A 25,266-nucleotide genomic window follows, 5' to 3' on the forward strand; every position below is an offset into this window, starting at 1 on the left:
GTTATCGGCTACATGAGTTTTAAAATATCGGCATATCGGATATCGGCCAAAATCCCAATATTGTGCATCCCTATATTTATGTATATGTTGGTAAAGACAAGAGCAAATTGGGGCTTGGTGTACATGTACATTGTTTTCGTTGTCATTAAAAGTTGATGTATTTCAGTAACTTGATTCATTTGGCAAAATATAGATTAGTGGGTTAATATTTTCAAAATGAACATTTAATTTGACAAATGAGTCTCATTTGAACACTTTTTCCAATGAATGTGGCTGTAAGGGATCTTTAAAATTCACCCGAAAGAAGACTTTATGACGGCATCAGTATTACCTTGAAACAAGCACACAACCGACATAGTTACTGTCATCAGTAGAAAATAATTTTTAAAAAAGCGCTAATGGTTGGAAACTGTTAATCATATACCAGTATTATGTTTTAGATTTGATCACCATGTTTACATTTTATCACTTCTGCACTTTAGAAATAGGAATGTCATGAGAGCTGTTCTGAACAAAATTTCTTTTTCTATACACTCTATGTACAAAATGACAAAGTCTAAGTCTAAAAAAGGAGCAGCTGAAAGAGAGTGAACTACAAGGAGCTTTTTTCTGTGCTACTGTACAGGCATAGATTTTATGCAACTCTGTTGTTAATATTTAATGTTACAGTGGCAGAGGAAATTCCTCAATCTGATTCCTCTTTCTAAACACAGTTCAGCTGCACAGTTAACGAATTTTCAGACATTTATAACTTGAATGTAAGAGTTGTGAAACAGTGAAAATATTTAACCATTTTGTTTTTCTGAATCGCCTCATAACTGCAGGACATTTAACTGGGCCCTGTCAATGGGTGGGAAAGTCCCTGTGGCCGAGGGGTTGGAACATGCAGATCTTCCAGATGGGACGGGGGAGTTCCTGGATGCCTGGTTGATGCTGGTGGAGAAGATGGTTAATCCAAGTACTGTGTTGGACTCGCCCCACTCCCTGCCTGCTAAAATGCCTGGAATCACTCCCACTATGCCCCAGTTTAGTGCCCTTCGCTTCCTCATAGTCACCCAGAAGGTCAGTATTTGAACACGAGCCACTTTTAATCAGTTTCTTTTTCATTTTTGGACATCAAGAATAATATTGTGCTGATCCCTCAAAATAATGATTCTCAAACATATTTTTCTTTTTTTTTTCTCAAAGAAAGCCACATTGGTGGTGCTAGGAAACTTAAAAATTAAATTCCTTTTCTACCATTTTCAGTTGAATGATCTTTGTGTTTTTCTTTGGGTCAGTTAGAAAACAAGTTCCTCACACTTTGCTGTTTATAATTTAAAAATGTCCTTCCTAGACTGTTTTACGATTTGAGAGTTTTTTTTTCTCCTTTAAAAGTTAAACCATCAGTCCCTTTTTCCTCAGTGTTGATTCAACAAGAGGAACTCTTGGAAAAACGGACTCGATAAGCACAAAATTTTATTAGATTATTACATAAGGTTGATTAGATACATGCATTATGTACTATGTTTGTTCAAAATATCATCCTTTAAGCATAGATATACGTCTTATTATTTTTTTAATCCAATTAGAACAGGTCCTGAGTGCTGAAGTTGACTGCTTCATTTAAGTAGTTTGTTTCCCATTAACAGGAATTTCTCTAACCAAGTTCTTGTTTTGTTTTTTAAATTAAGGCTGCATTCAGCTGTATCCGCAGTCTGTGGAATAGGAAGCCTCTAAAGGTGTATGGAGGCAGAATGGCTGAATCTATGCTGGCCATTCTTTGCCACATACTGAGAGGGGAGCCTGTGATCCAGGAGCGTCTGGCTAAGGAAAGAGAGGGAACGACTCGCCCAGATGAAGAAGGGACATCTAGTAGCTCTTTGGCACCCAGTGTGGCTCCAGGAGGCTCCTCAACAACAGCAGAAACATCAGTAGCTAGTGGAACAACGTCTGGAGCTCCAGCTGTAGGATCAGCTGATGATTCCACTAATTCCACTCCCCGACATGAGCCTCAAGTCAATCAGGCTCAACTAACACAGGTATTCCGTCTCAATCTTTTTTTTTCTCATCTTGACTGAAGGTTTGTGCCATTTTAATGGATTTTAGTTAGATTTACCAGAAATTAGTGACAAGTTTCTATTTTTCATGAAGGCTCCCAGCTTTTGCTGTCATCACAAAACAGTGTGAGCATTGTGAGTCATTGTAAAACAGAATTCTTCTCATTTAAAAAAAAGCATTTTGAGTTTACAGTTCAGCTTTAACTGTAGCCATCACCTTTTATAGAAATTATCCACCATAGAATCTTGAGGGCTAAAGGTTTCTCCAGATTCACAGTATTCCAGGTTGAAAAGAGTCATATAATAAACTCAGTTTTCCTGATAGATTGAAATTATGTCCTGTAGTAGACAACATAACTGACAGAGTAAAAGGTCCCGAAGCCACTGAAGTATACAACTCTGTGGTAGGCAAGGCAGGTTTATTTTTGTAGCACATTTCAACAAACAAGATCATTTTAAATGACTGAACATACGGAAAGACAAACAAGAGTTGCACTTGCAATGATAAAGGACAAAGTTGGTTTATAAAATTAAGCTAAAAATGTCCTAGTTACCCTTTTAAATTGACCTAAGGTAACTCTAAACAATGGTTTCATAACCTTTATTCAAAGCATACAATGTTTTAAGCCTGGAATTTGTTCCAGATTATTGGAGAAAAAACTGAAAGCTACTTCTCAATGTTTAGTTCTTTGTATGTAGTGACTTGAGCCAGAAAACTTTAGAGGTCCAATTGATTTATACACTGATAACAGGTCAGTTTCAGGGTACGGTAATTCAATCATTGGCTCACATTTTTTCCACATCAGAGACATTCACAGGTCATACCTGTGAAGCAGAGGATGACCCCTATACCAGAAGGTATAGGGGCCATCATCTACTTTCTGTTTTTTTTTTTTATTTAATGGTTAATGGTACCTTTTTTTTTTTTTATTACTTCTTTGTTGTATGAAAGTTAAATAACTAATATGTTGGGTTTTAGCTCATGGACATGGGTTTTTCAAGAGAGCATGCCATGGAGGCTCTACTCAACACCAGCACTATGGAGCAAGCCACAGAGTATCTGCTAACCCATCCTCCTCCACTTCTTGGTGGAGCGGTGAGGGTAAGGTTTCAGAAACCAAAAACGGGATACATTGAATTTTATTTTTTTTTTCCTTATCTTCGTTTTAGATGATAAGATTTCTGATATGTGGCTTTCATTTCATTAGGATTTGACCATGTCTGAGGAGGATCAGATGATGAGGGCCATTGCCATGTCACTTGGGCAAGAGGTCAGCATGGAGCAGCGTTCTGACTCCCCTGAGGTTTGTCACTTTAACTGCTTAAAGTTGATGGGGAAAAAAATCAGTGTGGCCTCAAACACTTATTTGTTTTTCAGGAAGCGGCACGCAGGCGAGAGGAGGAGGACAGGCGAGCAAGGGAACGTGCAGAGGAAGAGGAGGCACGCTGTTTGGAGCGCTTCATGGAAGCAGAGCCTCTGGACCCACAGGAGCTTCACACCTTCACCGACTCCATGCTTCCTGGTTGCTTCCATCTTTTGGATGAGTTGCCTGACACAGTTTACCGACTCTGTGACCTCCTGATGACTGCAATCAAGCGGAGTGGACCCGAATACAGAGACCTCATTCTAGGTCAAGTAGTGCACCAGGTCAGTGAATCAATTTATGGTTCAGACATTTAAATAAATCCTGTTTTGATCTTGATAAAGCAGCTATGAACATCCTACTGATCTTATTACTATTATAGGTGTGGGAGGCTGCAGATGTGCTTATCAAGGCTGCTGAACCACTGACGACTAGTGACACAAAGACCGTGTCTGAGTGGACGCGGCAGATGGCAACACTCCCCCAGGCCTCGAAGCTGGCAACACGAATTCTCCTGCTCACGTTGCTCTTTGAGGTGCCAGAATTGAAGGTTTTAGCCATAAAATGTTATAAAGGGTCAAATTTTCATTTAATATTAGTTTATATCTGGCAACATTTTCCTTTATACCTTCCACATGTTTTTCTCTGTAGGAACTGAAATTGTTAGGAGCCAGAGTGGTGGAAAAAAGCGGCATTCTTGATTTGCTGATCAAACTCCTTGAGGTTGTGCAGCCCTGTCTGCAAGCAGCTAAAGAGCACAAAGAGATTCAGACACCCAAGTAGGTTTCTTTATTTTTTGTGGTGGGGTTGTGGATCTTTAAATAAAAGGACTATATTTTATAAACCATAAACATGCTCAAAAACCCAGTGTTTATTTTTCACAGATGGATTACGCCAGTGCTGCTGCTTATCGATTTTTATGAGAAGATGGCAGTATCCTCAAAACGAAGGGAGCAAATGAACAAGGTGGAAAACACTACATAAATGTATTAAATGTGAATGTTTAAATGGTTACTTTATTAGGGAATACACCTTAGCTCTAAATAATAACTTTGATAACTTAGATTATTTAGAATCATCAAAGATAAAATGATTGCTGTAAGTTTATTTAAAGGTGAAACCCACATATGATAGACTCACTACACGCAGTTAGAATTCTCAGTTTCTACAAATTGTTACAATTATAAAAAGCAACTAATAAAAAGCCCAATCACTGTTGCTCAAAAAGGTAAATATCCAATATCAATTATTGATAAAAAAAAAATAACGTTTTGTTCTTGAAATGCTGCGATCTGACATGTTATGGCGTTTGACTGCTACTTCAATTGCAGTGAAAAGCTGAACAAAAACACTTGATAGATCATGTTGCAGTTCTTAAGTATTTGGCTGATTTTCTTTCCATCTTTAGTATCTGCAGCCCAATGGAAATAACTGGCGATGGTTTGATGATCGCTCAGGACGTTGGTGCAGTTACAGTGCATCCAACAACAGCACCATCGACTCTGCATGGAGGGCTGGTGAGAGCAGTGTCCGCTTCACAGCTGGGCGGCGGAGATACACTGTGCAGTTTAACACTATGGTGCAGGTATGTATCTCTATTACACTGTCTTTATAAAAAATTGATTGGTTGGTTGACCAGATTTAGCTGATTATAAACTCTCTAATCTGACAGGTAAATGAAGAGACTGGTAATAGAAGGCCAGTGATGTTGACTGTCCAGAAAGTGCCTCGCATTACCAAGCCGTCCAAGACTGGTAATGTTCCAGATTCTGAGAGAGAGGAGGGTGACAAGCCCAAAGTGGAGGAAAGCCAAACCAATGTAGACTCAGGAGTGGCTGTGGAGATGAGTGCTCCTAAAGAGGACTCCAGCCAGCTGAAGGAGACGCCACCTCTGGAGTCGGACTATGCTCAGGGAACTGACATTGTTGTTAAAGGCCTGTCTGATGATATGACCACTGTTCTTATCCGGGCCTGTGTGAGCATGATCAGCGTTCCTGTTGACCCTGACACCCTTCATGCCACTCTTCGTCTCTGTTTGCGCCTCACACGTAACCATCACTATGCAATGATGTTTGCTGAGCTAAAGAGTACGCGGATGATTCTGGGACTGACGCAGGGTTCCGGCTTCAATGGCTTCACTCCGCTGGTGACTCTGCTGTTCAGGCACATCATAGAAGATCCGGCTACGCTGCGGCACACCATGGAGAAGGTTGGTTTCCTTCCTCAGTATAATTTTAAGAATACTCCCAAAAATTCTATTTATTTTTTCTTTTAAATAACACTTTTATGCTTTTCACTTCCAATCTTCAAGGTGGTGAGGTCAGCTGTGACCAGTGGCGCAGGTAGCACCACATCAGGTGTGGTTTCTGGCAGCCTAGGTTCCAGAGAAATCAATTACATCCTCCGTGTCCTTGGCCCCGCTGCTTGTCGTAACCCTGAATGCTTCATTGAAACAGCCAGTAACTGCATCCGTATTGCTCTTCCTGCACCCCGTGGAGCTGGGACCAGTAAGTCATCAAACCTTTCAGTTGTCTAATCAAAGCGTTTTCAGTTTTGAAGTTAAATACTCATTTAATCTCCATGTATGTAAAAAAAAAAAAATTTCCCACACATTAGCTTTTACTGTTTCCAATTCATTTTTTTCTTTTACAGCATCTGATGATGAATTTGAGAACCTTCGAATTAAGGGACCTAATGCTGTGCAGCTAGTGAAGACCACTCCTCTGAAGCTGTCTCCTTTGCCCCCTATCCCTGATACAATCAAGGAAGTCATCTATGACATGCTCAACGCCTTGGCCGCCTACCACGCTCCTGAAGAACGTAAGACATTTCCCTCACAGTAATTATTCTGGATGATCTGATATCAAGTGTTGATGGATTACCTGAATGTCTCACTCATGAACATTTGAATGAAGTGGCCTGTTTGTTTGCGTTTCAGCCGAGCGTCCAGAGGAACGTGCTGCAGCTGCACCTAGCACCCAAGATCTTTGCCAGATTTTACAGGATGTGGGGGATGATGTTTACCAGCAGTACCGGCTTACCCGACAGGGGAGTGACTTTGACTCCCAATCAGCATTCCATATCAATGTAAGGCTTGTAAAGAAGAAACAAAACACCTGCATAGTTTGGGCATTACCATTTACATTAGACATTAACTGCTCTGCATCTCCTCCTTTCAGGCGCAAGTCTTTGCTGCTGACGGTGGTGCAGCAGAGTCTTCTCAGTCTGGGACCCCACAAGGTGAAGGTAATGATTTTTGTTTTTCTTTTTGGGGGTAAAGATGTAAAATATAGCTGCAAAGAGCACAAAGTAGATAGAAGTAAACGATACGGCAAATACAGATCGTCTTATCAAAAGCTTTGAAATGCTCAATCCTGTATTTATGAAAATCTAAAACAAATTGCATCTTGTTTTATACCACTAGCTTAAACAACTTGTATATATCTTTGTAAAGGTTACTGTCAGTAGGTTTGTTTTTTTTGTTTTTTTTAGCTAATATATTTGTAAAATCTGGCCTTTTATTATTTCTGTTTCTTTGCGTTTAAAACTTTCTCAGCCTCCACCCCAGAGGAAATGCGGGAGGAAAAGAAGGAACAGGAAGGTGAGAAAGGTGTCAACTCGGATGAGAGCAAAGCTGCTAAAGTAAAGGCAAGCAAGCCTCTCATGCCAACCTCTACCATCCTGAGACTGCTAGCTGAACTTGTGCGCTCCTATGTGGGCATCGCCACTCTAATCGCCTCTTACTCGTACACCGCTGGACAATCTGAGCTCATAAAGGAGGTAAATAATTGAGCAGGATTAGATGAACTTCTGAAGAAATATTTTTGTTTTACGTTTCTTGTTGATTTACTTTTATCTTTACAGGATTGCAGTGTTCTAGCTTTTGTGCTCGACCATTTACTGCCTCACACACAGAATTCAGAGGACAAAGACACCCCAGCATTGGCACGCCTCTTTCTGGCCAGCTTAGCAGCGGCTGGGACAGGCACTGATGCCCAGGTGGCCTTGGTGAATGAAGTAAAAGCTGCTCTTAGTAGAGCGCTAGCAATGACAGAAGGTGCTGAAAAACATGCCAGGTAAATAAATATTAAATATTTCCCACAGCATGGTGAGCGGATTGTGTTGAATACGAGTTGTACCTTGGATCTTTTTTAACATGATTGTTCTTGTCCTACTGTTTCCTTTTCATAGGCTCCAGGCAGTCATGTGCATCATCAGCACCATCATGGAGTCCTGTCCCTCCACATCCACTTTCTACAGCACAGCAGCTGCCAAGACTCAACATAATGGCATGAACAACATTATAAGACTCTTTCTCAAGAAAGGACTGGTCAATGACTTGGCACGTGTGCCTCACAGCTTGGATTTGTCCAGGTGAACCATTGACCTATTTTTATTTGATGAGAAAATGAAATTAGTCTAATAAAAAAATAGATTTCTGTTGAAGTTTCAGGCTAATCTTGGCCTTTTTTTTTTTTTTTTAAAAAAGATTTCTGTTGAAGTTTCAGGCTAATCTTGGCCTTTTTTTTTTATAAAACTAAATTTACTGGTGTGATTTTTTTCTTTTTTACTTTGTATTAATTGACATTGAAAACCTGACTTGAAACCTTCATCCTGATGCTCGGTCGTAGGCATCAAAATGTAGACTTCCAATTTTGCGACTATGGTGACGGTGAACTTAAAGCAGAGATAACGGAAGTGGTTATGCAGAATATAGTTTCTAAAATCTGATTACCATTATATACCATTATAGAACGCCACTTAAATCCATTCTTTTATGTATTTATTTTTAGTCCTAACATGGCCAACACGGTGAATGCGGCTCTAAAACCTCTGGAGACTCTGTCACGCATTGTTAACCAACCCAGCAGTCTATTTGGAGGCAAAGGTGGATCCAGCAAGAGCAAGACGGAACATGAGACTGCTGGCACAACCAGGGATAGCAATAGCAACACGCAAGACCAAGGTACTACCTGAAAGTAATGATGTTGTCACCAGATGATTACCATGCACATGCTCAGTGTTCATGAGTAAAATCTAATCCAGGAGAGTCTGGAGAAACGGAACCAGTGGATGGCAGCCACAGGGTTCAGGGAGCAGACGCTGACCTCATGGATGGAGAAACAGAAGGGGACACGGTGGTCATTGCCGGGCAACCAGAGGTTCTGAGTACACAAGCCATGCAGGTAACCATGACAGCATCATGTGGTAATATGTTCAGTGTTTACATATAGTCATGATTATTTCTTTTCTCTGTTAACTTGGTTTTTATTGATAATTTTTGTTCATTAGGTTGAGAATGAGTTGGTGGACCTTATTGATGAGCTGCTGGAGAGAGATGTCAGTACTGCAAACAGTACAATTATAGGTAAACCAATCAGAAGAAAGCGACTCATTTTAAAGTTTCAAATTAATTGTAGTTTGGTAATGTAGCGCTCCCCACGCTCCAGTAAGAAATGTTCTGGACAATATCATTTAATTAGAATTCATAGTTAACATTTCATGATTTGAGATGTCTGGTATTATTTAATGGTTATGGAATCATCTCACATTGTCTTTAATCTTCGTTAGTTGGCCGTAGTGGTGGGGACGAATCACAAGAGGATGTGCTGATGGATGAGGTCCCATCTAATATTAGCCAGGCATCTACACTTCAGGCTAACCGTGAAGGTATGTCATGGGCACTTAAAGCTGTCTGATCATCAATTTGTCGTTCTACATTATAAGAAACCAAGCGTACAGATAAAAGATGCAACCTTTTGCATTTGCCAAAATAAAAAGGTTGAATAGCTTATCAATTTCTTTAAATTTGTTGGGTAAAAGCACTAGCACTTTAGATCATAATGTCCTGTGTTTACTGGAGAACTGATCATCAGAAGGATTTATGTGACTGTGGATGCCTTTGGGGTGATAAAAGAACTGTGTATAATTTCCTTAATAGACTCCATGAACATCCTCGAACCGGAGGATGAGGAGCATACACAAGAGGAGGACTCGAGTGGCAGTAATGATGATGAGGACAGTCAGGATGAGGAAGAAGAGGAGGAGGAAGAAGAGGAGGAGGACCAGGTATGCATCAATGTAGGAGAGTTTGTTTCAGCCTTACTGATGGATATGGCACATGTTCATCACTCCTGCTGTTTCTTTAAGGATGATGAAGAAGGAGATGAAGATGATGATGACGAAGGCTCTGAAATGGAGCTGGATGAAGATTTCCCTGATATCAACGCTGCACCCCACATCCGCTTCGAAAGGTTTGACAGGGATGATGACCTCATCATAGAGTTCGACAACATGTTTTCCAACAACGGTAGGTAGAAATATTGTTTACAAAAAAGTTTGTTTTTCAAAGAGCTTATTTTTTTAATCAAAGCTTGGGATGCAATGTGCCATGTATTTTTTAATAGATTTTTTCCAAATATTTAATGGGTGCTTTCCCCTAATGCTTGCCTTTTGTCTTCTGTTCCTCCAACAGCTGACATCCCTTCCTCCCCAGGGAACATCCCCAGTTCCCATCCTCTAATGGTGCGCCATGCTGATCACGGTTCACTCACCTTAGGCGTGGGCAGTTCCAGCAGCCGCCTGGCACAGGGCATGGGTCGCAGCCAGCGGACACTCCGTCAACTCACTGCCAACAGCGGGCACACCATCCATGTCCACTACCCTCATAACCGGCAGCCCAATCCTCCACTCATTTTGCAAAGGTAACACTACACTCTTGGAACTATTTAAGGCCTCTGGTTTCTGGGACCTACAACCTTCTTTTCTTGTGTTTTATTACTAATTGGAATATTTGACCTCTTGTCCCTTTTCAGATTGCTGGGCCCAAGTGCTGCAGCAGACATTTTACAGCTGTCCAGCTCTCTGCCTCTGCAGTCCCGTGGTCGTGCCCGGCTTCTGGTTGGAAATGAGGATGTCCACATTATTGCTCGTTCTGATGACGAATTGCTGGATGATTTCTTTCATGAGCAAAGCAGCACAGGTGGACAAGCGGGTAAGGATTACAACACACTCCAGTCAATGGGTTTGTTTCCCTTTGCAAGTCCAGGAACCAAGCAGTTTTCATGAAAATAGTAAGGTTAAAAACTTGGTGCAGAAAAAGCTTTTGCTAACAAGTTAAGCATTTTGATTTGGTACTTTAGCTCTCTTAGTAGAAGGAGGGAGTAAATCCTCCAGGCAAAGTCGGGCTTGAAGATTTTTCAAAATCTTATGTCCTGAATCACAAATTAAATGACAATCCACATTTTGTTATTTTACTTTGTTAAATCGTCATAGCACTTAAGTGTGAAGGGGTCTATTCTCCTCTGTGACGTTTCTGTACTCAACTAGTCTACTAAAATCTGAGAATGAGTTTAGTTTATTTGGTTATTAAGTGTTAACCTGAGGTTTCAAAAGTTAGTTCGGTTGTTTCATGGAAAAACAGTTGCTAACAGAGCACATTAAATTGCTACTGTTCTAGACACTGTACCTTATTCGGAGCTAGAAGCTTATTGAATCAATGTGAACGCTATCTTTCAAACAATCTCTACTGACTTAGTCCTCAGGCGGTGAAAAAAACCAACTAGTTCTTCTGCAGAACCAGTTGAGAATGGCATTGGCTCCCATCGTGATTACGAATTAGAACCCTTTGTGTCAAAGGCCTCATAACCAGCTGGATATGATGTCTGTTGACAATCCTGCTTTAGGAGTTGTTGCTCAGGAAAGTAGTTTTTTTGTGGAATGTTTAGAAACTCCAAAGGGTAAAAATGTATGTGTAAAAAGAGAAGGATCAGTAAATATAAGTCAAAGCAAGCCATATGTCAATATTTTATGTTTTTTTTTTTCCTGAAGTACTAATATGCGTGTGTTTTATCTCTTTAGGTACTCTGTCGAGTATTCCCACTGCCTTAACGAGATGGACAGACGAGTGCAAAGTGCTGGATGCTGAGAGTATGCACGACTGTGTAGCAGGTGAACTGATTTTAAACTTTTTCCAAAGCAGTTCCTGTTTATAATAGTCCCTTGAATAAGGAAATGTCTTATCCATTGTTAAATTATTTTTCTGTAGTTTGCATGTCTGTTTTAAAAAATGGTTTGTTCAGGCAAAATAAACTTGAAATTCATTTTACATGTTTTGCACTACCTGCTACCTTTTTTAAGCTATTTTGACAGGGGTTCACTTACCTTGCTTTTGCTATTAAGGGAGGCAAATAAGATCTTATTAAACTTTGTGTTTCATCAAAATTGTTTTAATACTTGGATCCAAGTAGTGCAAACTCACCTGTTCTGTTCTGTACAAGTTGAGCCTCAGCCTTTTTATGACACTGTCCAACAGTTCAGGTTTTTTGTTTTACACTAAAAAGCAGTAAGTATTAATATCTAAATTTCATCTGCATTAAACAGTTTTTGGCCTATTCTAATATCCCTTTTCTGACTGAAACTGCCAGTGTGGATAAGTATGCAGATTTATGGTCCAGTGAAAACGACACTGAGTTTCAATAAGAACAGAATTTGTATACCAACTTCTCTTTTTGGTCTGATTTATAATTTTTTTTTTTTTATTTCAGTGGTTAAAGTTCCGATACTGCAGCATCTGGAGAGTCTAAGAGATGAGGAACTGGAAGAACGCAGGGAGAAGAGAAGAAGGCAGCTGGCTGAGGAGGAGGAGTCAAAACAGAATGAAAGGAGGGCATCTGGAGCAGAGCAAGTGAGGGAACAGAACCTACAGGTTTGCAGGACATTTTTCTCAGAGCACACTGATAAGTTTGTCTTCACCATAGCTGGAGTTACTAGATACAACTTTCTCAAACTTGTTCAGATGATTCGAGCTGTCATTTATTTTTTTGAATCCTTGTTTGAAAATTCCACCTTATAGTTACATTTTATTGCACTCTTAAAGACTGCTTGAAAGAGCTTTGAAAACCATTTGGAACTGCACAAATTCAAAATGCAGAAGAATGAGAGTCGACCAAGATTTAGCAAAGATTAAACATTTTGAAAATAACAAAGATGGATGGATTTCTTCTTTCCTTTTGACTAATTTGTGACCAAACATTGAAAAGATGCCCACAACTAGGGATTAATGAAATTTAGTTTTTACACATTGGTGTTTAAAACAGTCTGTCGGTAGCAGGTAGTGACATTTTGTGTTGGATATTTTTTGTCCTCAGGGTTCTGGATTGGGAACAGTTAATGGTGCAGAGAACACTGCAGGTACTGATATTTATAATACTAAAAACATTTGTTTGTTGTTTTTTTTTTTTGTTTTTTTTTTTTTTACAATTTCATAAGGACTACCAAGAGGCAAGCATCCAGCTTGCATTGCGTGCTGTGGGATGAGGTAGTAGTTTGTATAGTTTTAGGATCACACCAGATCTGGGAGATAACTATACAGTCTACTGTCTTTCTTATGGCCACGCTGTATCATCTGGACATCTTCGACATTAGTATTGTCTTCCTCCTTTTAATGCTCCTTGTTAAACATGTTTATCGTGCTTACAAAATAAAATAAAAGATTTTGCACTGACAATAAGAGGATCTTTAGTTTCTGTAATTCCTTAAAGAAATGTAAAGATGTTTTTTTATCCATCCTTCTTCTTGAATGAAGGTCACTCCCAGTCATAAGGCTGATCTGGGAGATAATTTTCATCCTTTAATAAAATATTTTGATCCTGATTGTTTTAATTCTCTATTGGAAAGAATATTCCATCCTAAATGGTTCATCTGCGATTGAAAGTGTTGTAAACCATTAAAACTATGTTAATTTCATCAGACTTAGCTGTATGATTTATAGCCAACAGTTCATCTAAATCTCTAGATAAGGCTGCTGATCGACAGCAACCATGGTTTATGCGATTGTTTTATTTTGTAGTCAATCATACATGTTTTCCTGCGACTGCCTACACTGTGGTGAGGTAGTAAGTTGTGTTGTTGGAGGGGATCAGGATTGTGCACCCCATATAGGAGATAACTATACAACTTACTTCCTTCCTTAGTAGAGGCTGATGACATCTAATGGGTGGCTTGGGCTTAGTGAGAAGACTAGATGCTTTATCTGAAAATTATGGCTTTGATTCTTCTTAGTATGTCTATTTATGTGGTTGAGGACTTAACCCCAGTTTGCCTGCCTATCTGCATATAGGTGTATGAATGTTTTGTAGATGTGCTTGTGCTCAGTCCACCAGCTGAAAGACTTTAATAAGTGTGTACAGTAACTCTGGACCTCGGTTTTAACACTCTCTCCAACTGGATCACAGAAGGTGAGCAGGCTCAGGAGGGTCAGATGGCATGCCTGGACGCACCCAGGGTCTCAGAGGGCTTCCTCACCGCTCCCCCATCTGGAGAGGTCACTCCCACCACCCCTGCTCCACACGAACAGGCCCTGGTCTCCCTGGAGACCGCCATTAGTCAGCAAGTCCACCAGCCAATTGCTGACCTGCTCATGGCGGAATCGCATGCCAGCTCACTGGCTGCTCTGGCTGGGGCGGGCCTACCCACCCTGTCAGAAACCCAGAGACCAAACACGGAAGCAGAAGCATCCCAGATGGAAATGTCCCCGGCTCCCACAACTGGTGAGAGAGTTGGAGGAGGTGGTGGAGGAGGAGCATTGGATGAAGTCAGGGAAGGTAGACTAACTTTAAACAGACTATTTATACAGACGCCAACAACTAGGGCTCATAATGCATTTTTATTTGGAAAAAACACTTATTTGTTCTAAATCCAGTAATGGAGAAGTTATCAGTACCCCCATCTCTCCTCAGCCTCCCTAAGCCCGGATATTGTAGAAAACACTGAGCCTGCAGCGGCTGGTGTGTCTCAGTTGGAAGGATCCCCCATGGATACCAGCAGCCCTGCATCTGCTACTCAGGAAGAAGCTGCTCCCAATCCTCCTCAGACCACCCAGCTGTCCCAGGAGCTGTCTGGCAGCAGGGAGAGTGGGCTGACTGACAGGCAGACTGATGCCGAGACTGGGTGGGTAACATTTGCTGTGAGAAGAAATTGATTCATTCTTGGATTTGGAGCTGCTGATTTGCAGTCTTTATTTCTTTATAGTATAACATTCTGTTTCATCATACAAGCTGGTTTTAATATGATTTAAGATATTAACATCAGCCAGTGGCTGTTTTCTTTCCATCAGGTCCACATCTGTTTCATCTCCCGGAGAGACGATGCCTCGGAGCGACAGCGCTGATAGCCAGTCCCAGGCCATCCAGGAGGAGCCTCTTCCATCCACCAGCAATGAGGACGAGGATCCGCTTGCTGGTAAAAAAAACAAAAAAACAAAACATTTTATTATCCCTCTAGTGCAAGTTTTTTTTTGTTTGTAAAGTCTAAATTAAACATCAGGTTAAACATAAAATTAATGCAGTTGGGGTTTAGAATTAGAATACCATTTATTTGAAATTAATTGAAAGTTTTTCATTTTTTCAGTTAAAAATAAATTAATATACAGGTATACCCAACAATTTAAAAAAGATTTTTGTTGGGTCCAAAAACTGTGTTATGAGACGCAGCCATGCTGTATTTAACATTTCCCTTCTGGATCGATGAAAGATAATTGAATTATGTTTCAAAACATATTCAGTCATTTTGTATTATTCACTAGCTTAATTAACATTCCTGTACGCAACTCTTTTAGAGAAGCACAATATTTACTATTGGGTTTTATTTTTTCTCAAACTCTGGTTGTATGCAATTTTTAATCATTGTTTTAATAAATTTCCACTATATCTCAACCTTCTCAGTTCACCTTTACAACTCCTTTTTTTTTGTTTTTATCTTTTGCAGGTATAAGTTTGCCAGAGGGTGTGGATCCATCTTTTCTTGCAGCTCTTCCAGAAGACATCCGCAGAGAGGTTCTTCAAAATCAGCTTGGTATCAGACCACCTTCACGTCCTCCCGCTACCACAACCTTGCCCTCCTCTAATGCGCCTGTGCTTAGTGGACCAGGGGTTACAGAGGTCAGCCCTGAGTTCCTGGCGGCTTTGCCACCTACTATTCAGGAGGAGGTGAGGAAAATTACAATCTTTTATAACAGGAGATTAGATGTTTACTTTATTAAGATGCATGGTTTTCCTGCCAATACAAGAGTCGGATTTGTCTTCTTAGGTTCTTGCCCAGCAAAGAGCTGAGCAGCAGAGAAGAGAGCTAGCGCAGCAGCCTCCAACGGGAGACACTCCCCTGGATCCAGTCACTTTCATCCAGACATTACCATCAGAGCTGCGGCGTAGTGTTCTTGAAGACATGGAAGATAGCGTGTTGGCTGTCATGCCTCCAGACATTGCTGCTGAGGCAGCTGCATTGCGGAGAGAGCAAGAGGCCCGTCAGAGACAGCTAATGCACGAGAGGTTGTTCGGCCATAGCTCATCTTCTGCACTTTCAGCCATCCTGCGCTCGCCTGCCTTTACCAGCCGGTTAGGAAGTAACCGAGGGGTCCAATACACCCGACTGGCTGTCCAGAGAGGAGGACCGTTTCAGATGGGTGGAGGAACAAACCATAGGTATGAAAATATCCCATATAGTAGTTTTGATTTTATTTCTTTGATCTTGGAGTAGCATAATATATTTTTTTTAATACTTAGTTTTTTCACTTTTTAAAATGTCGAAGAAAGAACGTGGTTATTCTATCATTTCAAATTCTATGATTTTTTATTTTTATTCTCTCAGACCATCCAGCTCCAGTGTAGACTCATTGTTGCGTCTCCGTGGACGACTACTACTGGACCACGAGGCGTTGTCCTGCCTGTTGGTTTTGCTGTTTGTGGACGAACCGAAACTCAACACCAGTCGTCTGCACCGTGTGCTCAGGAACCTCTGCTACCACTCTCAGACTCGCGGGTGGGTCATTCGCAGCCTGTTGTCCATACTCCAACGCAGCAGTGAGAGCGAGGTCTGTGTGGAGACGTCACGTCTAGAAGATTGCAGGGGGAAACGAGGCAGCCAGGGGGGATGTGGAGGAAAAGGTTCAGCCGCCTCTTCCCTCTCCTCCTCATCGTCGTCATCCTTAGAGCTGCTAAACAGGGTGGAGTCACGAAGCTCCAGCCAGCTGTCTTGGCTCTCAGTCTCTATGGATGCTGCTTTGGGCTGCCGGACAAACATTTTTCAAATCCAGCGAGCGTCGGGTAGGAAACATGCTGATCGGCACGCAGCTGGCAGCTCCACAGGATCTGGAACACTAGGAGTATCGGGTGGAGCGACAGGAGTCACGTGTGCTGGAGGCGGAGGCTCCACAGTTCACATCCACCCACAGGCTGCCCCAGTGGTCTGCCGTCATGTCTTGGACACACTTATCCAGCTAGCTAAGGTTAGATTTCCACTCCTATATTAATAGTGCAAATATTAAACATAGCGGTTTACTGTGTAGTACTTATTTCTTCATGGTTGTCTGATTCTGCAGGTTTTCCCAAGTCACTTCACCCAGCAGCGATGCAAGGATGTGTCAGCAGCTGCTTCTGAGTTGGATTCCCGTCTTTGTTCAGGGTCCTCTGGAGGGGGAACTGGAGTTGGAAGCTCTAGATCAGGGTCCAACCCTAATACTCAGAACTCCTTGGGCTCCTCTGTAGCTACTCCTCAGTCTTTAGGAATCTCAACAGATTTCTGGGATCTGCTTGTCAAACTCGACAACATGAACGTCAGCCGCAAGGGAAAAGCCTCTATGAAGACTGTGCCCCTTGGTGGCGGAGCAGAGGCTGAGGGAGCACAGTTCAGCTTAGAGACATCCCCCCTTGGCCAACTGATGAACATGCTATCTCATCCTGTAATCAGGCGAAGCTCCTTGCTCACTGAAAAACTGCTCCGCCTTCTCTCCCTCATATCTATTGCCCTGCCGGACAACAAGGCAACAGAGGTGCCTGCTGGACACCCGACCCCACAGGCTGCCAACCCTAACGCGGCTAGTTCAGGGCCCACAGTGTCGATCACAACACAGGGTGCAGCTTTGATGGTCTCTGCCCAGCCCACTGTGACGATACCGGGGGCCTCTGGAGGAGCTGCAACCCAGAGTACTGCCTCAGGAACAAACATAACGGTCTCACAGGCTTCTTCTACTACGATCTCAATACCCACGTCCACTGGAATAACCTCAGCAGGTAATTCATCAATTACTCAAGTTTGTTCACATGTGACTTTACAAACTGTTTGATCACATATTTATCTTGAGCACGTTTGCTGTGATTCATATTTTTTCTACATAGGAAAACAGAGGGGTCAAATTTTAAGTACGGAGATCGACAAGATGGTGTCTACGGGACTCACTGAGAAACAGCTTCAACTTTCTGTGGAGGTATGCTGAGCTTATGGATTCACCAGGCTGTTGGTATTATGCCTTTTTAAGAAAACATACCGTGGACAATTTCTAACACTTTTACAGCAAAAATACTAATGAATGTACAGTTCTTAATAAAACCCTGACAGCCTTTAATTACTGTAATAACTTTGTTATAAATTCACATTAATTTAAAATACCATAAAAATCTAAATTTTACCTCATTCATACTCGTATATCAGATTAATGGATTGTGAACCAAAAAGATGTATGGTAGATATTGGTTAAAATGAACAGAATGTATTTTAATTCTTATCAACTATTAATGCTCCAATACACTTTGAATTTTACAAATTTTGTAATTAATAATAATAAACTGTTTTAAAAAAACTTGGGCCCATCAATGCCAAACACAAACATTTCATTTTTATTCTTCTCTGATTCTAAGGTCAGCTTAAGCAAGGCAAAAATGGATTGGCTCTATTTATTACTTTGACAAAATCAGGGTTGAAGGAGGAAAAGAAAAAAGAAAGACATGGAGTTTAATTAAAAGCAGTCGCCAGCATGGCCTCCTAATAATTTAGACCTGACAGTAGAGATACGTGGGTTCCTTTACTTCACTAATCTGTAAACTCTTTTCTTATCTGTTTAATAATGTTTCTCTTCTCTCCAAGGTGCTGACATCTCACTCATGTTCAGAGGAGGGTCTAGAGGATGCTGCTAACATTCTGCTGCAGTTATCTAGAGGCGACGGCTCCACCAGAGACACAGTGCTCAGGCTACTGCTTAGCGGAGCCAGGCATCTTGGATACACGCTATGCAAGCAGATTGGTGGGTTGTCAGAGGTTGTTCAGACGGAGTTTATCCTGTTCTCCTATACGAGAGCTTTGTGTTTCTTCAAGACTTCTAACATTCAGGTTTTTTTTTTTTCTTTCAGGCACATTGCTGGCAGAACTTAGAGAGTACAATTTAGAGCAGCAGAGGCAGGCACAGGCTGACTCCCATTCTCCAGATGGACCTCCAGAGGATCCCTCCCTATCTGCCAGGTTGAAGGGCAAGATGACCAGCAGGTGAGCAACTGATGTGTGTGAGCTGGTTGTCAATAGGCCAGGCGACTGTTTTAAAAGTCGAATTAAAAAAGCCCAGGTTATGTATATTTGTCAGCCGCTGCTTTGCTGTTGGTAACCTGCTTTGTTGTTGGTTGCTTCACAGGTTTGACGGGTCAGAGAGTGTGGTGATTGTGGCTGCACAAAAGCGCACACTTGGGGGGCGTGAGTTGCAGCTTCCATGCATGAGCTCGCTGACATCCAAAACATCAACACAGAAGTTTTTCCTGCGAGTGCTGCAAGTGATTATTCAGCTCCGTGAGGACACACGACGTGCCAACAAAAAAGCCAAACAAACGGGCCGGTTGGGTAAGACGATTTAACAGATAAGATCCTCCCAATGTGCGTAAATAATATTTTGTTAATGTGAAATAAAACTTGTCCTTTCTCAAACGCTAGGCTCCAGCAGCCTTGGCTCTGCCAGCAGCATCCAGGCTGCAGTGCGACAGCTTGAAGCTGAGGCCGACGCCATCATTCAGATGGTGAGAGAGGGGCAACGTGCACGTCGGCTCCAACAGGCCCCCCCTCCTACCGCTCCTTCTGCATCCGCCGCCGGATCGTCAGTGGCTGCCCCCCATGCTCCCACTGGTGCTGCTCCCACTACTGGCACGGCTGCTGCTGCCACGGTTAGCATGGCTGCACTGACAGCAGGCATATTCCTACATGCATAACAGTACAGCAAAAGAAGCCTTTATGAAATAATATTCATTGGGTACATAGTGTGGCAGTATGATCATTGTAACAATCATTATCAAGGTAGATGCTTTAGGATGACACTGGTGAAAAGTTTTCATTGCACTTAACTGACCACAGCTTTATCGACTGAAAGTTTTCTAAAATTATGTGAAACCATTTGATTTTCTCTCAGATCCTTATTTTATCTGCAGACATGTCATACGCTTTGATCCAATCGCCTTCATCTCTTTTGGTTTAGACATCATCTTACAGGCATGGTGACATTGACAACCTCATCAGTCAGTCAGATATGCTCGTTATTCGTTGCATTGTGTCTCGCCATTTTGGATGGACAGCTTTTTGTTTTGTAAATGATGAATGTTTTGCTTGCTCCACTGCTCATGTCTGTAGGCCGGCAAGTGGCTTAATGCTTTTTCCTCAACCTTCCCGCAAACCATGGAAATGTAATTTTGCATGGCAGCCTTTTAGAAGTTGCATATCTGTGTTTTAAAGAAAAGCTCTAGACGTTCCTGCTGCTGATCATTCATCTTTGTTGTCTTTAGTCTGAAGTGCAGTCGGCGCCGGAAGCTCAGTCAGCACAGAGGGATGAATCTCCAATGGATGTTGACCAACCGTCTCCTCTGGAGCAGGATGCTGCACCTCTGGGTATGATTTGAATAGAGCCATCTTATGACTTATGACTACACAATATTAATGTCACAGCTAGCGTTTTTACTTTTTTTTTATTTAGATATTACCTAGTTTGTTTAACATGTTAAGAAATGCAAAATAAATCAGCTATAAAATATGAATTTGTTTTTATTTTATTTTCACTATCTCAGAAAATACAGTTTATTTGCTTTAACTGTAATTTGTATAAAAGGAAACCACATAATTATTTTTAAATATCGAAATAAATAAAAGAAAGGAAAAACTTGTAGACACTTGTTGATAAATGATGATTTATTCACAAACCTGACCCTTTGTAATCCAAAGGAAGTCTTTGAGGTGAAAGTTGAGATGCATTAATTTACAATAAGTGACAAATTAACTATTTAGCAGTAGGTTTGCACTATATTTTTTCATATGATGTTTACTGTATAAACGCAAAGTATAATGCAGAAGGCATATTTTCTTGGACATCTTTCTGGTTTCAGTTTCCATTTTTCAGGATTTTAGATTTTTTTTTTTTTTACCTTAAATTCTATAATTTGCTCCATGGCTTTAAATGCCCTCTGATCACCTTTTGAATCAAATTATACTGTTTTCTAAGCTATTTCAGGAACCTGTTTAGAAAACCTTATATACAGTTTAAAGTCCAAAATGTAACCATATCTAAGACTTAAGTCTTCTTATATATCTTATAATATATATCGTTTTTTTTGTTTGTTTGTTTTTTTCCCTGTTAGTAGCTTTGGCGAACATGTCAATAATAATGTCTTTGTTGAACAATCAAAAAATGGTTTCCAAATGTACTCGAGCTACCATCTAAAATTGTAGTCATTTAATTTAATAATTCGTTACCAAATGGCACAAATTTTAAATCAACAATAAATTGCTACAGTTAGTTGCACTATAGATGTGAAATGTACACATTTATGACGTTGTACACCATGTGTTTTAACAAATCAAAACCTGTTGACTGGAAAAACTCATCTTCACTCAAAGTTTTCAGTATCCAGGAACCAGAAAAGCAAAAAAAGAAGTCCATATTTATTTTATCTTGTTCCTTTCAGATGAAGAGGGGGCCGCTCAGTCAGAGAGTGAGGAGAAACTTCCAGACCTACCTCTGCTCAGTGAGCAGCTGCTGTTGGATGAACTGTGGGATATGCTTGGGGAGTGTCTGAAAGAGCTGGAGGAGTCTCATGACCAGCATGCTGTGCTCGGTAGGTGGAATAATTAATAAGAAAACACATTTATAGGTACTGTTATGTTAAAGAAGCTGTTTTTGTGATATTTTAGCATAACTGATGATTTGTTACTCCAGTGCTCCAGCCTGCGGTGGAGGCCTTCTTTCTGGTTCACGCTACAGAGCGAGAGAGCAAACCTCCTGTTAGGGACACGCGAGAGAGCCAGCTTTCACACATTAAAGATGAGCCGCCTCCACTCTCCCCGGCTCCCCTAACACCTGCCACTCCTTCATCCTTGGACCCGTTCTTTTCCAGAGAGCCATCTTCCATGCACATCTCCTCTAACCTCCCACCAGACACCCAGAAATTCCTCCGCTTTGCTGGTGAGACTAGTTTTTATTTGTTTTCTATTAAAATGCCGCTTTTTTTCATGTGTGGTGTAGTTCCTAACCAGATGTTTGGGATTTTTTTTTTTTTCGTTTTAGAAACTCACCGCACAGTACTTAATCAGATTCTACGACAGTCAACCACTCACCTGGCTGATGGGCCTTTTGCAGTATTAGTTGACTACATCCGAATCCTGGACTTCGATGTAAAGAGAAAGTAAGAGGCATTTCTCTCAAAGTTGTCATCTCTTGTTGTCGCTAGTGATGTCCTCACTTGAAAATGAGATACAATATAATTTATTCATTTTTTCATCATTTGCAGGTACTTCCGCCAGGAGCTGGAAAGACTTGATGAAGGCCTGAGGAAGGAGGACATGGCTGTGCATGTGAGACGAGATCATGTGTTTGAAGACTCGTACAGGGAACTGCACCGCAAGAGCCCTGAAGATATGAAGAACAGACTGTAAGCTTTATTTTTCTTCCGTTTCATTCGCCCTAATTCAGAAGAGCTTAACCCAACCTTTACATTTTGTTACAGATACATTGTGTTTGAAGGGGAGGAAGGTCAGGATGCAGGTGGCCTGCTCAGGGAGTGGTACATGATTATTTCCCGGGAGATGTTTAACCCCATGTATGCCCTATTCCGGACATCCCCGGGCGACCGCGTCACCTACACCATAAACCCCTCCTCTCACTGCAACCCCAACCACCTAAGTTACTTCAAGTTTGTGGGTCGCGTTGTGGCCAAGGCGGTGTACGACAACCGGCTGCTGGAATGCTACTTCACACGCAGCTTCTATAAACACATCCTTGGCAAGAGTGTCAGGTACCTGAGCCAGCTCCACTTTACTGCAAGCCTGTCTGTTACTCTGGTTCTTAAGATCCGTCTTTATAAAAAAAAAAAAAAATATTCTTAATTTTTTATTTTTATTTTTTCTTAAATACCAATTCTGAAGCCAGTCTTTTGTATGTTATCAACATAAAAATCAGTCATGGGGTAAATCTTAAGTAATTATTATTTATAAATGCCATCATTACTGTCAGTTCTCACCTAAAATATTCCGTATTCACAAACGTTAGGTTAATATCAGATCTAGTTAATAAAGGCTCTTTATGAAATAGTTGTTTTCTTTTTGGCAGTTGTACATTTTAATGACAAATTATCTTAGCGTGAGTTGTCAGAAACTAGGGTTCAGACTGTTAAACCTTTATTCACAGTCCAGAGTTGTTGACTTTTCAGAAAGTCAAGTTTTCTTTTACTTTTTAAATTCTATATATTACATTAGATGAAAGATATTTTAAATTTAGGAAAACACATTTCTTTTCTTGGTTTAATATCCATATTAAGAGAAATTTTATACAATTTGCTCACACATAACCACACATTAAATGTCAGTGGATCCAAGGATTTGATAGATTATCAAGACTCAGCCATGTTTACTCCACTCATCTGAATCTTGTTTCCACAGGTACACTGACATGGAGAGTGAGGACTACCCATTCTTCCAGGGTTTAGTGTACTTGTTAGAGAATGACGTGTCCACGCTGGGCTATGAGCTGACGTTCAGCACAGAGGTCTGATATTTTGAATTGCCTCCTGTATATCATAATATAGATATACTCTTATGTTTAAATTCTCCTAAAAGCTGTAATTTTTAACCATCTCTTTTTAGGTTCAAGAGTTTGGTGTGTGTGAAGTAAGAGACCTCAAGCCAAACGGGGCAAACATTCTTGTCACAGAGGAAAACAAAAAGGAGTATGTTCATTTGGTGTGCCAGATGAAGATGACAGGTGAGCTTCTGAATATTTCAAGACTTATTTAGCCAAACAATGTTTTTAGTCTCATCAGGGTCTGCGACACACTCAAATGTTTGAGTTTCATGTTAGGAAATATCTCTGCATGCTATTTGAATAGATGATGTAGAAACAAAGCCAATAGGTGGCATCACAGTACCAGAGTTCTGGAACAAGACATCTACACCCTCTTTACACTTAGGATTGTTACACTCCAGTTAGTCAAACCTAATAGTTAAGTAATATTCTGTATAGAGCATCTTTGCCTGTTTGGCTCCAAGACCAGAATGTATCGAAAGAAGAGTTGAGACGAAGCCCAGCACCCACATGTCACAATAAAATATAAAGCCTGATCCTAAGTCCTTATTAAGATAAATATAAAATATCCAAATCAAAACATTAAGATTTAATTCTTACTACTGACATCTTCAGTTTTGTCCACCTTTTATAAAATAAAATCTTCACAAATCAACAACAATCCTTGAAAAAAAAATTGTAGCATTTCAAAAGCACGTTGCTTTATTTTGTAAAATGAAAAAATATATAAAATCACTTAACTGAATCGTTGCATTTACATAAAAAATTCAAGAATATTTAGAAACAAATGTTTTAACAGCTTTGGTCTTTACCTGTCTTTAATAAAATCCAGGGACATGTCTGAGTTTTAGTCTGAGGCGAGACAGCGACTATCAACGAGTGGTCTTGAAACCAAGACAGGTTTCTAATACTACAACACTGGTTTTGACAAATATATTTATTTTTTTTCTGTAGGTGCAATCCGCAAACAGCTTGCAGCATTCCTGGAGGGATTCTATGAGATTATCCCCAAGAGACTGATCTCCATCTTCACAGAGCAGGAGCTGGAACTGCTAATCTCTGGCCTGCCTACCATTGACATCGATGACCTGAAGGCCAACACTGAATATCATAAATACCAATCCAGCTCTATTCAGGTATACTTGAGCGAAATGTCCCTGATTTGAAATAGTGTTAAACAAAGGGGAAAGCTTACAGATTTGGGATACAGGCAAATTCCACCAAAGCCTAAATAAATCTTATAATGTGAAATCTTAGTCATGAAGCTTGTTTTTTTAGAACAGTGATTGTAAAATTTATCTTCAGTTGATTTCTTTTTACCTTGTAAAACACAAGGCCTGAGACCAGATGGTACATTGGAAAGGTTGTAAATATACCCTTTGTTTTCCCTCATTACTGCAACAAAGTGGGTAGAGGTGACATAAAAGTAAAGGATGCATTTCTTTGGGGATCCTACCTGCTTTATGGATCTAGATATTCCTGTTTACCAACTCCTTCATCTTTACCAAATTTGTGAGAGAGCATCTCTAAAGCCTAAAACAAAGTTCTTTTTTTTAAGGCTCATGCAAGTACTGAATTAAACCATGAGGGTCTTTAAAATAAGTCTTTAAAAGTCTTAGATTTAATAAATAAAAAGCCTCCTGCTTTACAAAATACAGGATGATTCAAAGTATAATTAATAAGTAAACAAATGACTTTATCTTTTACATTCTAGATCCAGTGGTTCTGGAGAGCCTTGCGATCCTTTGATCAGGCAGACCGGGCCAAGTTCCTGCAGTTTGTCACAGGCACATCCAAGGTTCCTCTTCAGGGTTTTGCTGCTCTAGAAGGCATGAACGGCATCCAGAAGTTCCAGATTCACCGTGATGATCGATCAACTGACCGTCTGCCATCTGCTCATACCTGGTAAGGAGCAAGCTACCTTATAATGCATCACTTTATAAACATCTGAATTAAAATGACTTATTTTTTTCTTTTTCTGCTGTCTATCCTC

At 40.7% G+C, this 25,266-nt stretch overlaps 1 protein-coding gene across 9 annotated transcripts in view; it reads left to right on the plus strand.

Annotated features, from left to right (window-relative positions):
• The window catches only part of huwe1 (HECT, UBA and WWE domain containing 1, E3 ubiquitin protein ligase), a 43,820-nt gene that overhangs the window by 17,734 nt on the left and 820 nt on the right, over positions 1-25,266 (plus strand). For 5 of the 9 annotated variants that reach the window (XM_015377913.1, XM_015377919.1, XM_015377917.1 and 2 more), the window contains 50 exons: positions 825-1,062; positions 1,674-2,021; positions 3,019-3,141; positions 3,248-3,343; positions 3,418-3,687; positions 3,786-3,953; positions 4,055-4,182; positions 4,288-4,369; positions 4,812-4,988; positions 5,076-5,612; positions 5,715-5,910; positions 6,056-6,223; positions 6,342-6,490; positions 6,583-6,649; positions 6,960-7,183; positions 7,268-7,479; positions 7,595-7,777; positions 8,197-8,369; positions 8,450-8,589; positions 8,696-8,771; positions 8,975-9,073; positions 9,345-9,472; positions 9,554-9,713; positions 9,879-10,107; positions 10,219-10,397; positions 11,264-11,353; positions 11,950-12,110; positions 12,553-12,595; positions 13,639-14,007; positions 14,143-14,353; positions 14,520-14,644; positions 15,170-15,390; positions 15,491-15,882; positions 16,049-16,685; positions 16,779-17,469; positions 17,575-17,663; positions 18,320-18,476; positions 18,583-18,715; positions 18,858-19,060; positions 19,151-19,377; positions 19,990-20,092; positions 21,163-21,312; positions 21,414-21,659; positions 21,762-21,879; positions 21,985-22,125; positions 22,201-22,488; positions 23,132-23,237; positions 23,336-23,453; positions 24,228-24,409; positions 24,988-25,178. In XM_015377913.1, coding sequence (XP_015233399.1) covers positions 825-1,062; positions 1,674-2,021; positions 3,019-3,141; positions 3,248-3,343; positions 3,418-3,687; positions 3,786-3,953; positions 4,055-4,182; positions 4,288-4,369; positions 4,812-4,988; positions 5,076-5,612; positions 5,715-5,910; positions 6,056-6,223; positions 6,342-6,490; positions 6,583-6,649; positions 6,960-7,183; positions 7,268-7,479; positions 7,595-7,777; positions 8,197-8,369; positions 8,450-8,589; positions 8,696-8,771; positions 8,975-9,073; positions 9,345-9,472; positions 9,554-9,713; positions 9,879-10,107; positions 10,219-10,397; positions 11,264-11,353; positions 11,950-12,110; positions 12,553-12,595; positions 13,639-14,007; positions 14,143-14,353; positions 14,520-14,644; positions 15,170-15,390; positions 15,491-15,882; positions 16,049-16,685; positions 16,779-17,469; positions 17,575-17,663; positions 18,320-18,476; positions 18,583-18,715; positions 18,858-19,060; positions 19,151-19,377; positions 19,990-20,092; positions 21,163-21,312; positions 21,414-21,659; positions 21,762-21,879; positions 21,985-22,125; positions 22,201-22,488; positions 23,132-23,237; positions 23,336-23,453; positions 24,228-24,409; positions 24,988-25,178 — 9,942 coding nt within the window. The remainder of the gene's footprint in view (positions 1-824; positions 1,063-1,673; positions 2,022-3,018; positions 3,142-3,247; positions 3,344-3,417; positions 3,688-3,785; positions 3,954-4,054; positions 4,183-4,287; positions 4,370-4,811; positions 4,989-5,075; positions 5,613-5,714; positions 5,911-6,055; positions 6,224-6,341; positions 6,491-6,582; positions 6,650-6,959; positions 7,184-7,267; positions 7,480-7,594; positions 7,778-8,196; positions 8,370-8,449; positions 8,590-8,695; positions 8,772-8,974; positions 9,074-9,344; positions 9,473-9,553; positions 9,714-9,878; positions 10,108-10,218; positions 10,398-11,263; positions 11,354-11,949; positions 12,111-12,552; positions 12,596-13,638; positions 14,008-14,142; positions 14,354-14,519; positions 14,645-15,169; positions 15,391-15,490; positions 15,883-16,048; positions 16,686-16,778; positions 17,470-17,574; positions 17,664-18,319; positions 18,477-18,582; positions 18,716-18,857; positions 19,061-19,150; positions 19,378-19,989; positions 20,093-21,162; positions 21,313-21,413; positions 21,660-21,761; positions 21,880-21,984; positions 22,126-22,200; positions 22,489-23,131; positions 23,238-23,335; positions 23,454-24,227; positions 24,410-24,987; positions 25,179-25,266) is intronic. The other 4 variants (XM_015377918.1, XM_015377921.1, XM_015377922.1 and 1 more) reach the window with 3 other exon arrangements.

The sequence above is a fragment of the Cyprinodon variegatus genome, unplaced genomic scaffold (assembly GCF_000732505.1).
Source record: "Cyprinodon variegatus isolate N-32 unplaced genomic scaffold, C_variegatus-1.0 Scaffold161, whole genome shotgun sequence".
Taxonomy (NCBI): domain Eukaryota; kingdom Metazoa; phylum Chordata; class Actinopteri; order Cyprinodontiformes; family Cyprinodontidae; genus Cyprinodon; species Cyprinodon variegatus.